This window comes from Carassius gibelio, chromosome B6 (genome assembly GCF_023724105.1).
Source record: "Carassius gibelio isolate Cgi1373 ecotype wild population from Czech Republic chromosome B6, carGib1.2-hapl.c, whole genome shotgun sequence".
Taxonomy (NCBI): domain Eukaryota; kingdom Metazoa; phylum Chordata; class Actinopteri; order Cypriniformes; family Cyprinidae; genus Carassius; species Carassius gibelio.
In genome coordinates this window covers 6,350,434-6,364,878 of record NC_068401.1, presented here as the reverse complement: position 1 = coordinate 6,364,878, position 14,445 = coordinate 6,350,434, and the positions used below count along the sequence as shown (strand labels likewise).

The 14,445-nt window shown below is 35.0% G+C and overlaps 1 protein-coding gene across 1 annotated transcript; it reads right to left on the bottom strand.

Moving 5' to 3' along the window:
- Positions 1-723: 723 nt before the first annotated feature.
- On the bottom strand, positions 724-8,220 carry LOC127959175 (prostacyclin synthase-like). Its single transcript, XM_052558182.1, has 10 exons — positions 8,076-8,220; positions 7,816-7,939; positions 6,879-7,054; positions 6,583-6,729; positions 5,765-5,889; positions 5,442-5,623; positions 3,216-3,354; positions 2,824-3,005; positions 1,505-1,656; positions 724-964 (listed from the first exon to the last, which is right to left on the bottom strand). Exons 1-10 carry the CDS (start codon positions 8,138-8,140, stop codon positions 820-822), a joined length of 1,437 nt encoding a protein of 478 aa, XP_052414142.1. The 5' UTR covers positions 8,141-8,220; the 3' UTR covers positions 724-819.
- Positions 8,221-14,445: the final 6,225 nt, after the last annotated feature.

Below are 14,445 nucleotides of genomic sequence, written 5' to 3'. Positions count from 1 at the left end.
AGTGAATTTCAGCGAATAGAGTAGATGATCTATCCTAATTATTTAAGGGTGAATTTGAACCTTTCTCATCTGCTGAGACTGACTTTCCTGTATTTTAAATTACAGTCATGTGGTGTAGAAACAGCTGAAGTAGTGACCAGGCATAACTTGTTACCATTTACACAGCACACACATGCTTTTGTGTGTGTCTCAGAATAAATGTAATAAATTAATATATTATAAATGTGTGTATATGCTATTTTAGAATTATATACAATTTAACTTTTTTATTGCAGATAATGGATTGACTTCTCAATTTCTCAGGAAAAAGGAGTTTAGGAAATTGATGTGATAGTGCTTCAGAATTTGATTTTTTTTGCTTGTTGTAGTTTAGTGTTTTGGTGATATATATATTTTTTTTTTTAAGATCCAAAAGTGCCTTTTACCCTGGCGTAACCTACGTGCCTTTGACCTAGTCACAACACTACAGACAGATCGAAGCTTTAACTTTGTTGTATAAAAAAGCAGGCATGCATGTTTCCAAAATGTGTTATCTACTATAGTAGCACTTTTACTTTTGTTCCACATCATTTTGGCCCTGACAAGCAAAAGTACAATAAACCAAGTGTGTTTGATCATTAATTTTTCATGGGATTTAAAACATGTTGAATTGCATTAGAATTAGTTTGTTTCGAGGCCTTGAATGCAGAAAAGTAAGGATAATAAAACCAAATGACATCAGAGTTAAAAAAAATACAATATTTATTATTGCAATAAGTATTCAAGACACTGGTAAAAAATGGTATTGATATATGTACAGTTTTAATTTGATTTGGCGTATTAAGATCTTATTCTGTAGCGTATCTCTAGGTCGCCATCTGGTTGGAGAATGCCAAAGCCATATCGGCTGGGGTCTACCAATGGCAGCTTTGCATTCTTGTCACACAGTTCAAGATCAAATCGAGTCAAGATCGTGAATACAAGCCTAAAGGGATTGGAAAAAGGATAATTATAGTTGCTAATAGACACAAGCATAACATTTGTTAAAATCAATTTAAAGCTAAATACAAGGACTAAAGGTGCAGTCACATTAGTGAAATTTTTGGCAATAATTTCATAGACAAAATGGAATGAAATTGAGGTTGTGAGGGACAGAAGAACAGTGCGATCGATGGACTGTACTTTTGTTTAGCAACATACCAATTGTTTAGCTGATGAAACATCTCCATACAACAGTTTTGAAAATGATTTAGGACTTTTACAGTTCATGCTATTGTAAAGACTGCAAGTTTATCCCTCGTTTTCATCCGTGTTGAATTCAAGATGACCTGATTAAGTTCTACAGTCAATGGAGTAGGAATGTATGAAGCACTGCTCACACAAAGAAACAGCGAATTTGAACTTGAACCTGAGCTGAATCAATTTTATAGATTCCAACTGAATTGATTGGATCATCAAAATCATTTGGATCATTTGCAATGGTAAATGTGACTGCACCTTATATGGTTAATGCAATTATACTCACTCTTTAATTGCACTAATTGCAAATTGGCGTCCTGGACACAGGTTGTCTTTGGTCCCCCAGGGCACAGAGGGATTCTTCACCCTCAAACCTTCCTTAAAGAAGTCCTTCTTCTCCGTCCCATCTGCATTGAGGAAGCGGTCAAACTGGAACATCTGTAACATGAGGAGAAAACAAGCAGAATTAGAATTGTTATTATTGTGTCTACGGGTGAAAATTAATACATTATATTAATATTTGTAACATCAAATTGTCTTGAGTAAAGCAAGAGACTGCACTCTTGTGATATGTTTGTGAGATGCATCCAATATTTGCTTGCAAGAACAACATCTTGCTGTGCAGCTTATCAATTCTCTATTAATCAGTGGGCTTGACATGGAAGCTTGGATCAGATCTTTAGTTCACAATGCCAATACACAGAACTACAGTATGCAACGTCATTTTGGCCTCTCTAAGCATTTTGGCCTACAAAGCACTGTGTATGGTGCAAGCATCTGTTTCTCACAAATAGTATGAGCAGCAGCAGTTCCTGTAAACTGTGACCCCCTTCCCCCTATTTGTCTTTGTGCCAATGACAACACTTGAATAGCTAATCCCAGATATCTCACTAGATTAGCCATTGGACCTGTGCAGAATGTAATCCAAGCTTGATCATAATGGTGGACGTCAATAAAATTCAAGCTAAGGAGGTTTAGGCTATCAATAAGTGATGTGTTAATAAAGCAATGTTCTTAAATATATATTTTGTAATAATTTTAGTTTCAATTTGAAGTATTTTTCTTTAACTTTTGATATTTAAATTGCTATGTTTCATTTTTTAAAATGTCAAAATTATTTGCAAAAACTAAAAACTATGTGGTGGTTAAAGTGTAAAAAGTTCATTATATTTTTTATAATTAATTATTATTTTTTTGTATTATTATTATTATTATTATCTGGTTGCTAAGGTGTTGCATTTAATTTAATTTAAATATAATGTCTATCATTTTATATATATAAAAGTCATGATTCCAGAGATTTGCTATGTGGTTTCTAGGGTGTTTTTGCCAAGAACTAACCCCCAAGTTTTATTATATTCTAGATTTTGCTTGGTACCTTTAATGTAAGTCTACAGAATATTTTTGGGCCATTATATAACGCAGTGCAAGTGCTCGAGTCTATTTCAATTGCACCTATTTTTGACAAAGTGAAAATCAATACATATTTCAAATTTATCTAAAATCTGCCCAGATTCTTCAAGTAAAAAAATGATTTCTCTCCCAAGCGAATCTCATCTCTCTGCTTGGTTGGGTTTAAGATGGAAGTGGAGTTTGAAAGTGCACCTCAGGCTGTTGGTGGATCTGTGGGTCCATTTGAGGGCTGATGAAGGGGAAAACACACAGCCGATCACCCCGTCGGAGCAAGTATTCTTGCCCATTGCTTAAACAAATCTTCTTATCTTGCTTCACTTCTCTTGTTATGAGAGCGGCTGCAGTTAGACGCAGTGTCTCATTAAGAACACTATCTGTAAAAACAGATTTCAGAAGTTTTGTTTTAATTTCAGTGAAATTTTTTTAAATTGTGTGTGTGTATATATATATATATATATATGTACACACACACATACTCAGGAATTAATGTTGGAAAAATTATTGCACAAATATGTGCATATACATAAGACTTTTTTAATATACTGTAATATAAAAATATAAATCACTTTTCCTATGTGACCTACCAAACACTGGAGTTTTTCTCTGTTTCTCTTCTGGACGGAGGTGCTTTCCACCTTGGATTTCCTCTCTCACAGTCCTTAGAGCTTCTGGGTTGGTGAGTAAGTAGCCCAGTAACCAGAATGCAGTGGGGCCCGCGTTTCCCTGAGGACAGAAACATTCCATAAATTACCGTCAAACAAACCACTAAAAAGGCTGACACTTATACCCTTTAAATCTAGTAAGAAACATTTTAATTGACTGCAAAACAAGTGTGAGTGAACTGACACCCATTGACATGTCAGAAGATTTATGACATTTCATACAAATATACAGAAGGGTATAACCTACAGCATATTGCTTCTCCTTAAACAGATTTATATCAACATTGCTGTCAGTGCATGCGAGGCAGTGCAGTTAAACATGTCATACAACAATTGCTGTGGGTTCAGGGGGACTCCTCACTGACAGACAAGGCCAATGAGGGGTGAAGACTCTCAGACAGACTGAGGTGAATCTGTATGCCAATAAACCTGCTGAGAGCATGACAAAGCTAAAGAATTGAATCACATGTTGGTTTTCTAAGAGTATCAGATGCTGTGGCACACTATGACAACACATTATGGATGATAAAGCCTATATGTTTATTTTAGCTTAGGACTGGACTTATACGTAACTTCATCACACACTAAAATTCATGAAAAAACTACACTACTGTTAAAAGGTTTGGGGTCAGTAAGAAGTTTTAATGTTCTTGAAAAAAGTTTCTTATGCTCACCAGAGCTGCGTTTATTTGATCAAAAATACAGTACAAACAGTAATATTATGAAATATATCAAACCAAACTTTCCAACGGAAGTTTTACATTTTTGTGAAAATATGAGTGGTTTTAGCACATTACTAGAGTGTTCTGGGTGTCTTCTTACTGGCTCAAGTCTTTATAATATTCTTAATAAATGATAAAAATGTTAAGCCTGATTTCTTGTCAATTTATTCTGTGCCAAAGCTTAATATGTATGGTTAGTGGTTTGTTCAAATCCCTAACCTTAAATATGAGCAATATTAGCAATCATATCAGCAAGAATCACAAATTATGCAGTGAAGCTATTTATCTGTAGTTATACTGCTCTCATGTGGTTAAAGAAGAGAACTGCTGCATGATGCCTTAGGAAATGTAAATCTATACTCAAAAACAACAACAACAACAATCACAAAAAAACAGCTAAGCAATAGTTGCAATTCAACCATTATTTTGTGTGTGTGTGTGTGTGTGTGTGTGTGTGTGTGTGTGTGTGCACTCCATAGAAAGTTATATATGCTTGGAGCAACATGAGGGTGCGTATATAATGTCATAATTGTCATTGTTGGGTGAACTAATCGTTTAATTGTGCCAAATGGCGTCTATTTAGATAATTTATTTGTGACTGTGTAAACAAGCTTGAATATGCATGTAATAATTCTGTCAAATGGATTGTACACACTAGGGACACTTCAACACCTGCGTTACCTGATTTCCTTCAGTTACAAAGGGTTCATTCAGAAGGTGTTGTTTGGCCTCAGGCTATGGCGTCTCATGTGTTTTGGGCAGCTTGTCAGGTTCTTTGTTCTTGTTCTGTACGACTCGAGTGAAATCATGCACTCGCACATTCCAGAGGTGACAGGCTCTCTTGTTTACAGTAAGATCAGGAGTGCAAAACAGCCTATCCCTATGGTAACTTCCATGTATTACTGTGTCACCACTATGTAGTTTTGAGTGATTACGCATGCTATCAGACAAAATGCTCATAATGATGAACTACTACTTTACCAAATGTTTCAATCCTAATATATATATATATATATATATATATTCTTTTTATTAATACTTCTATTCTGCAAGGATGCATTATATTGTTAATAATATGTAAAATAATTTCTTCAGTACCAAATCAAGAATTAGAATTCCTAAATGATTATGTGACACTGAAGACTTGAGTAATAGCCGCTGAAAATGATACTTTAAAATAGAAAACAGTAACATTTCAAAACATTACTGTTTTTCTATGTTTTTAATCAAATTAATGCAGCTTTGGTGAGCATAAAAGACTTCTTTTAAAAACATCTCACCAGCTTGAACTTCTGAATGATGTACGTTTATTACAACAGAATGTCTTTAGAAACATATTTTTCGCAATCCATTTTTTTTATTTTTTATTTTTTTTTGCAAGTATGTGTTGTGAAAGGACAACTACTCTAAGCGAAGGGAAACTCACCTGTGTGACCCAAAGCTGTAGCAGCATGGCTCTCCTCTGAGTCTCAGCATCAACTCCTTCATCCTGCAGGTGCTGTACATAGTTCCTCAACCATGATTGGAGTTCTGGCTTTCTGTCTAAATGTGATGGAGTCAGCCGTTTCCAAAGCTTTTCTCGCGCTGAACTTGCAATTTGTTTCTCCTCTAATGAATGATTACATAAAAAACCACAGGATAGTTAAATAAATCATGTCTGATGAAATGCATGTTTAGAAGAATACAATAGTAACAGAAGAAAGAACATATGTCTCTCTAAGCAATTTCTTTCAAATGAAACCGCGTTACCTTTGTTTTCAGTAGTACGAGCCAGTTTAGGCAAAAGCTTGTCAAACCGGCGAAACTCCTCATAAATTTCTTCGAGTTCTGCACTGTTGTTTTTCTCTGCGCCGGACACAGTAAGATAGCCGGTCCTGCAGAGAAGAAAGTGATTGGTATGAGGATATACAGTATTGAAAAAAAATTCCACAAAATCAGGTTTTTCCAGACTGTTTAAATCTGTAGTACAACATTCAAGCCTTTAATTTGAACAACTGTCACAAAATACCACGTTTTACAGCATGACCTTAAGGCATTCATGAGAGAACTAAGCTGCACCTTGTGGAGGCATGTCAACAGGTCTTTTCTGTACAATAGTGATAGATAATTATGATGTACCAGCGTTTGGGTGGGACAGTCTCTTCTTGTTGATAGGTACAGAATGACTGCCAAATAAAGTATTAAGCCTACAGTACTCAAGCAGTGCATAATGAAATTAGATTTGTAAAAATTTGATTTCTACATTGACAGTGTGACTGCTGAATATATGTTATGACTCTACAGTACGTACTTGCTCCAAAAACAGCCATAAATTATGAAATGGATATCAGGAGGTGACCCCAGAGATTTATTATGAAATTAATCATCACATTTTAGTTTTATAATGAATTTTCAACATGCTTTCTGATCAGCTTGCTAAGTGTTAAGCACTGAATCTTTGCTTCCGGCTGCGGTGAATTCTGAAACCTACTAATAATTTCATATCAATGTTAATGCTTGTGGTGAGAAAAATGGTCTTTTAGCCTTCAGAGGGTTATTAGTTATGTTGATTTTAGAGATTGGCATACTTGAAGAGCAAACTGTAGCAAAAATTGAAGAGTCCGTCTTTTTTCCACTCAGATACTTTCAGGCCCATTTCTGAAGGGGTCAAAAGGTGCTGGAGGTTGTTCTGCATTGAGCTGCGGAGTTGGGTTAAAGCGGAGCCCTGAAAATGCCTAGTCAAACACACACAAACACATATATTATTGATCAGATTCATTGATATTTCAGCTTTGATGTTATCTATTCAGCATCTGAAAAACAGCTTTAAAAACATTTAAAGTAAATTCTCAAGATGACAGATTTAACATTTTTAGAAACCTACATTTCTGCTCTTTTCTTCTCCGATTCAGGGTTGTGATTGGGCAGCTCCAGACTGAAGATTCTCTTCATTAGGACCAGAGCATAGCTTGACTGGTCAAGCGAGACCACATCGGACAGGACAGCATCATAGCAATTTGAGTCCAGCAGAACAGTGATATAATGTCCAGCTGCACGCACCTGTTTCACATTAGATGAGTGTGGTTAGGTCTAAAAACAAGTGAAAGTAAGCTGGCACAGGAAATGTCATGTGAGAACAAGATTGTTATCTAAACTCTCGTTTACAGTTGCAATATCTAGATATGGTTTTATTAAGAAAACAGCCAACTAAGGTACCATTGCCTCCGATGGTCACTACAATCAACTTAGTTCACAAAGCTTTAGAGAAATGCAGCCCAGGGACCAGGAATAACTGCACTGCATCAGTAAAATGTACTATTAGGATTATAAACCGCTATAGCTGTAAATTTTAGATGCAAGTATGAACAAACAAAGTAAAAGTACAAATAATGGAAATCACAAATGCGGAACTGCAGCAAGAAGAAAGACATAAGTCATCCTTGTAGACAAAAGTCATAAAAATTATTGATTAATTATCGACTTATAACAATTTACACATGTATAATATATTTGATATATATATATATATATATATATATATATATATATATAAACATCAGGTTTATCAAAGTTTTAAGGGATTTTGGAGTTTAGTTAAATAATTACAAATGCTAATATTACTTTTAACCATTCAAGCAAACTCCAAAATGCCTTAAAATTTCGAAGACTTATTGACCTGTCACAACAGAAATACATTCAAGTGAAATATGGCTTAAAATAACTATATTTCTCAACTACCCATTAGCAAAAACTAAACATTATGACAGATTGCCGATTTAATGATGCTATTTAACCAAAACGTAACCTTAACATGAACTCACGGTAAAAATGTCGCCGTGCTTCTGTTTCATTCGTGTCAGGAATTTAGCAGCATCTTTGCCAAACTCGAGCGCGTGACCGAGCCAGGGAATCATTCCTTTATCAAGAGGAGGCTCATTTCTTCGTCTGCAATAAATAAATAAATAAATAAATAAATATATAAAATATAAGTTAAGTTTAATTCTTAATTGTTTAAACCTATCTGTAAAGTGTAAGTGTCGTCTGTCAGAGTTAGGAGCTGGTCGGACTGGTCTGGACTCACCTCGTGCGTCTCGCGCACAGCAACAGAACAGCGAGTCCCAGCAGGAGAAGCGCAGTCCACAACATGACGAGTGTGTGTACGAGTGTGTGCACTCTCCTGCCCTGCTTTCCAGAAGTTAAATACTCAACTGACACACTAACAGACGTCACATCTCATTACGAAATTCACAACAGCACTCCAAAGTGGTGGGCGTGTAAATGTCTGAATATGACTTAACAATGTCATCTTTTTGCAGTTTCTGGCTTAGCCTAGTTATGGAAACAACATGACGATTCGTCATGATGATTAGTGATCAGTCACATCAAAACCTACTTTTGGTGAAACCAATCTGAAAAATACGATGTGTGCGAATTATGCAATGACCTGCGAGTTGTCAGAGTTTTAAATAATCTCCTCAGTGAATTCGAGGCGCGGTGTTGTTCAGCACAAAATGTGTCTTTTGGCGCTTTTACCTTTTACAATATTAAACAAAGGCCGTTGGTGATGTATGCAAATCTATAAAAAAAAAAAAAAAAAAAAAAAAAAAAACGGTTGATAGTGCTTTTAGTCAAATATACCGTCCGATACAGATCCTTAAAGGGATAGTTTATCCAAAAATGAAACTTCTGTCATTATGTAGGCCTACTCGTTCTCACGTTGTTCCACACTTGTTTGACAAAAGAAGATATTTTAAAGAATGCTGGTAAGTGGTAAGTAAGTCCAGGGCTATTGACTTCCATGTTTCCATACCATCAACTTTTTGGTTACCAACTTATATAACATATATATATATTAGTTTTTACAAATTTGAAAACTCAAAGAACAAACTAAGTATAAACACTATAAAACCATTGTGTCAAATGACTAAAATGCAGAAGTATCAGAATATCTCCAGCAAATGATTCATCAGAAAATCAAATATCAAACAAAAGACAGCACCCACATACAAAGTAGCCTACTTCCCTTTTTTTTCACTATGACAGACATTGTTTAACTATGTTTGATATATGTTACTTCTGGAATAAGAAGCCTGTATAAGAATGTTCAGAGACCTAGTGAACTCAGTAATGTGTGAGATCTTTTAACATGAATCACGTTAGGTGTATCTTTTATTACTCAGCCATTTTCAGAGATTAAGGGTGTGTGTGTTTGTAATGTCTTCATGTTCTATCTACATTTCTGATGACAAAGTGTACATCATTGTAGATGTGTTTGCTAAATGACAGGCAGGGAATTTAAACTATTTAGCTTGATTTAAATTAACTTTAAATGTAAAAAGGGAGCTGATATAGCCTACACAATTTTGCTTTATGGGTATATAGATTTATTAATAATGATGAAAGTTTGAAGCATGCAAGCAAAAATTAATTAAGGCAATAAATACTGTATATATTACAAATATATTATAAATATTAACAAAACAATAAATATAAGTACAAATTTAGAGTGTAAATTAAAATGACAGTTTAAAATCGAAGACAAATATAGGCTTGCCAATTCCTGACTGTCTATATGTCACACCTACATTTTGGTAAAAGAGGCTGAATTCGATGCCAGGAGTTTTTGTAGCAAAACTCATTGTCTGGGAAGTCAAAAGCTTTTAAGTAAGAAATATGCCTGTTCATTTCAGTAAGTTGAGATGAGCTGTAAGACTGTTGCTTAAAACAGTCCATAAGGTGGCGACTGAGACACACTGATTTTGAGCTTCTTAGACACTCTAGTCATTTCTCAGAGGTTTAAGAATTATAAATTGCTGATTACATTGCAGTGTATGCTGTTGAGATATGTAGGTTTTATTTCTGCACCGCTTAAAACAGTGTTTTGTGGTTTGTAATTTGAGAATTTGTATTGGAAAGAATTCCATTGTGTTAGTTACATAACATGAAGAAAGAATAAACATTGTGGTCAGACTTCAATAGCTATTATCTAAGTGTAATAGGCATTTAAGAATATAACACTAATATAGCACTCATTTAATTTGCCATATTAAATGTTTGACATCAAAAGCCCTAAAAGCAAGAACAGACAGTGAGAAAATAAAGAAATCCTTAATAAATTTTTATTATATCTAATGCAGGCTACACCATTATGTTCATTCCCACATGCTCACATTATGGAACTCTTCATGGAATATTGCTCAGTATTTCATGCTTAATTCTCATCTTGCCTGTCAGATAAGTCTGATAAGATTTATAACTTGGCTTAAATAGCCAAAAATGATCGGGCAACTCATGCAATGATGGACTGTAATGTCATCTGGTCCCAGCAGGTCAAAGGCCACTCAAACTAATGAGGCATTATGCACAGGTCGGCACTGATCGATATGACAGAGGCGTCGTTTGACTGCTGTGAACTCTGTAAAGAAAATATATATATAAAAAAGATAATAATTTCCCAGTGAATAAGCAGAAGGAGACTAAAATATTGGCACCCCTTATGATACTCACTACCTTGTGTCTAAAACTATGATGTCTCTATTTTCTGGCTTAAAAAAACCGTTTGGCCACACTTTGACAATTTTTGACCACGCTTAAAATAAATGAATGCATTTGAATTCATGGCAGAATATTAAGTCCTAAACTAAGGTAAAAAGTTTTGACAGAATAATTTAAGGAAAGAGGCAGTGTGTGTTTTAATGTACTCTTGGCTGAACGTTTTTAATGATGTTCAGCATTTGTTTTTCAGAGAGAAAGTGTTTGAGCAGACAGTCTCGGTAAACTCTTATGCAGAAAATTATACATTTTAAAGGATAGCTCACACAAAATTGAAGATTTGGTCATTTATTCGCACTCATGTCATTTCAATTCAAACCTGTACGAATTTCTCTTATTTTTTTTTTCTCTTTATATATCCATGATGGAACACATTCACAGCCTGCAGAACTGTGAAGAAACTCTTTCAGCTGGCATGTTTACTTCCTGTGCATACAGAAGTTCCACTTTAGTTCTTCAAGTGTCCTCTTAACTTTCCACGGAAGAATTTCCACTGCCCCAAAAAGCTAATTTCAAAAGAACTGGCAGATATGCATCTCATAGGAAATGAAGTAATTTGTATTCGTCACAATGAAGCATTCAAAGCTAAGGCATTTAGATCCAAGATACAGATAGGTAAATATGTTACTTTGTTTCTTTTTCTTCTTTTTCAGATCTATGAACAGCACATCACTGATTACCATAGTGAGTTTATTACTGTCCACAGCTAAATTGTTCAGTTCAACGAACAGAGTGTTTTATGCAATTCAGCACAATTGTAAAAATCTGTAATTATTATATTAATATAAATTATCTCCTGTCTTTCATCATCCTTCTTCGTGTTTTTGTTTTCTTCAAAAAGGACAATACATGAAGTCATGGGTGGGGAGCACATAATCGCAGCCTGACAGAAATCCTGTTGATGTCTATGTTCTGTAATTGACTTCTTATCGTTGTTGAGTCCCCTAGCTCTTTAAGCCTTGTCCAGTGCTTTTCCATATTTTATTATATTGGCTTCTATTTTTGAAGACAAACCAGACCTTAAAAAACTATAATAATCTAAACAAATAATCTCTGAAATTGAAAATTTGCTTAAAATGTACTCACCCTCTGGCCATTCAAGATTTGTTATTTAGTTACATCACTTGCTTCCCAGTGGATCCTCTATAGCAGGGGTGTCAAACTAATCAAGTCATTTAGGTTTATTTGAAAACTACATGATATATTTTTCGATTGTTGGAACTAAACTCCTCAGGGCTGTGTCCCTCCAGAAACACCAGTTAGAAACCTGTACAGTAAATGGGTGCCATCAGAATGTTTAAACAGTTGATAAAAACATCACAACAATCCACAAGTAATCCACACCACTCCATTCCAGTCCATCTGTTAACATATTGTGAAGTGAAAAGCTGTTTGTGTGTACAAAAGTATATAATTAAGACAGATCAAGCACCATTTACGAGCAAAAACAGTTCTAAACAAATATGTTTAATGGAGTCTGATAGAGAAGCACAACGGGATGGACTTTTTCACTGGAGGAAGCATTTTTATGGATTATGGGCTGATATTTTGGCTAGAATCATTTAATTTGCACAAACACACAGCTTCTCACTTCCTGTCAGAGCAAAGGTTGAGGCCATAGTTGATTTTCCTGTTCCAGGGTGGACTATTATGCCGCGTTTCCACCAAAATTACCTGGAACAATTGTACCAGGAACTATTTCCCCCCCAGACCTGTTGCCTTTTACGATACCAGCTTCTAGTACCGTGAAGATTAAGCAAATAGTCTGGTGACGTAGGTCTGCGCGCGTTTCTCAGTACTAAGTATGCAAATTTCAGACATGAATCCTCAGTAGTTTAGACTTTGCTGTAACTTTTGAGGCAAATTTGTTCTTATACTGTACCTCAAATGTAACCGCATGAATACTCATTTTGATTGTCTTACTGTGAGGCAGCTAGAGACTTCAACAGCTCACCAACCATGCTAATTAGGTTAGATTAAAACATCATTAGTTTCACCGCATTGTGCACTGAAATCAGCATGCTGCAATAAAGCAATCAAACAATTTTATTCCAAAACTGATGACAGCAAATTATGTAAATGCCAAAGATCACCCACTGCACATTCACACTCGGACAGCTAGGCCTCAGTGGACATGAAAGAACATTTCCTCATGAGATCTAGTTAGGAAGAAGACTACTGTATGTATTAGCATATATATATAAGAGTTGGGTACTTACACAGTGTTTTCCATACTGCCAAGTAAAAAAAAAAAAAAAAAATAAAACTTATCTCTTTTCACACCCCAACAATCATGGAGACATCATGGGCGGAATGGCCCTGAGAGCGCTGCACGAGCTCTTGGCGCCATCTGCAGGAGAGTTCAAAGCGTTCAAATGATTCAAAGCCCCAAACGCGAGCAGAATCATCGCGGAAACGTGTTACTTGACCCCGTGACCTTTTATGAATGGCGGTAAGGATTTTAGATTGGTAGTGCTCATAGACAGTAAAGGGTGATTAATTTATATAATAGGCTGTAGTGTGAGTGACGCGCTACATGTCTGCTGATACAGTACTGTTTAGTTTCGATTCACTGTTAGTCTTAGCTGGGCTTAGTTTGAGACACTTTAATTTGCATTTGGGAATGCAACATTCGTCATTAGAAGCGTTTACAAATCTGTTTTTGTCTACAAAGTGTCAGTGTCACATATGCTGATTTGCTGCTCAAGAATAATTTCTGATTATTATCAATGTTAAAAACAGTTTTGCTGCTTAATATTTTTGTGGAAACAATGATACCCCTAAAACATTTGTATTAGATTTAAAAAAGAGAGAAATTAATACTTTTATTCGTATTCGTATTTTGTATTTATTCGTTTTATAAAAGTGAGTGAAGACATTTAAAATTATTTATATTTAATAAGTGCATTAACACATTTAATTAATGAATTTGATAAATGCAATTAAATGCTGGTTATTAAACTTTATATTTATTTTTTTAAAAATCCAGCAAAATAATGTGCATCATTATTTCCACACAAAACATGAAGCAACAAAACTGTTTTCAACGTTGTTTTCAATAATCAGAAATGTTTCTTGAGAGTCAAATAAATTGTAATGATTTCTAAAAGATCATGTGACACTGAAAACTGGAGTAGTGATGAAGAAAATTCTGCTTTGCATCACAGGAATGACATTACATTTTATAATATATTAAAATTTGAAACGTTTTTGTATTTGTAATTATATTTCACAATATTTTTTTTTTCTCTTTCTTTTTTTTGTCTCTAGCTGATCACGTGCCTGCACAAAATAAATAAAAATTAAAACATATCTTTGTCCATGATAAAAAGCTCCTCTAATCACAAACATGCAGAACCATCTTCTCTCAGCTTTTCTATCATTGACCAAAGAATCAGAATCAGAAAGAGCTTTATTGCCAAGTATGCTTGCGCATACAAGGAATTTGTTTTAGTGACATAAGCTTCCAGTACACAGAGACAACAACACACAAAGATCACCTTCTCCAATCATTCTGGATATCCAGTAAGCTGTGGACGAGAGATATGAGATTTTTGAGTTTCTCTGGCAATGTGCTGTAGTCACTTCTTATTTTGAACAATGGATGATGGGTGAAAAAATACGTGTAAAATGTAAAACTCGCCTGCTCTGTATTGCTTCCAAGATTGCTATGCTGACATATTGCGATAATTTCTCAATTTCAGACATCTGGCTCAGTTAATACTCACCCAGCAGTTCAAGTTACCACTACTTGCACTTACTCTGTAAGCAATGTAGCAGCTTCTTCTGTTGGATATTTCTCATGTAATAAAATAAAAACCCTCAGACGAAAATAAGTGATTTCACAGTAAAGCACTGCCAGTTGTCATCAACAAATTGCAATTTCTTTTTGACTGTGC

Excerpts from the sequence above, each read along its gene's own strand:
- LOC127959175 (XM_052558182.1), bottom strand. The coding sequence starts at position 8,140 with ATGTTGTGGACTGCGCTTCTCCTGCTGGGACTCGCTGTTCTGTTGCTG. Across the intron at positions 7,055-7,815 it reads AGCACGGCGACATTTTTACC|GTGCGTGCAGCTGGACATTA; the intron begins GTGAGTTCATGT and ends AATGTGAAACAG. Across the intron at positions 965-1,504 it reads GCAATTAGTGCAATTAAAGA|GCTTGTATTCACGATCTTGA; the intron begins GTGAGTATAATT and ends CAATCCCTTTAG.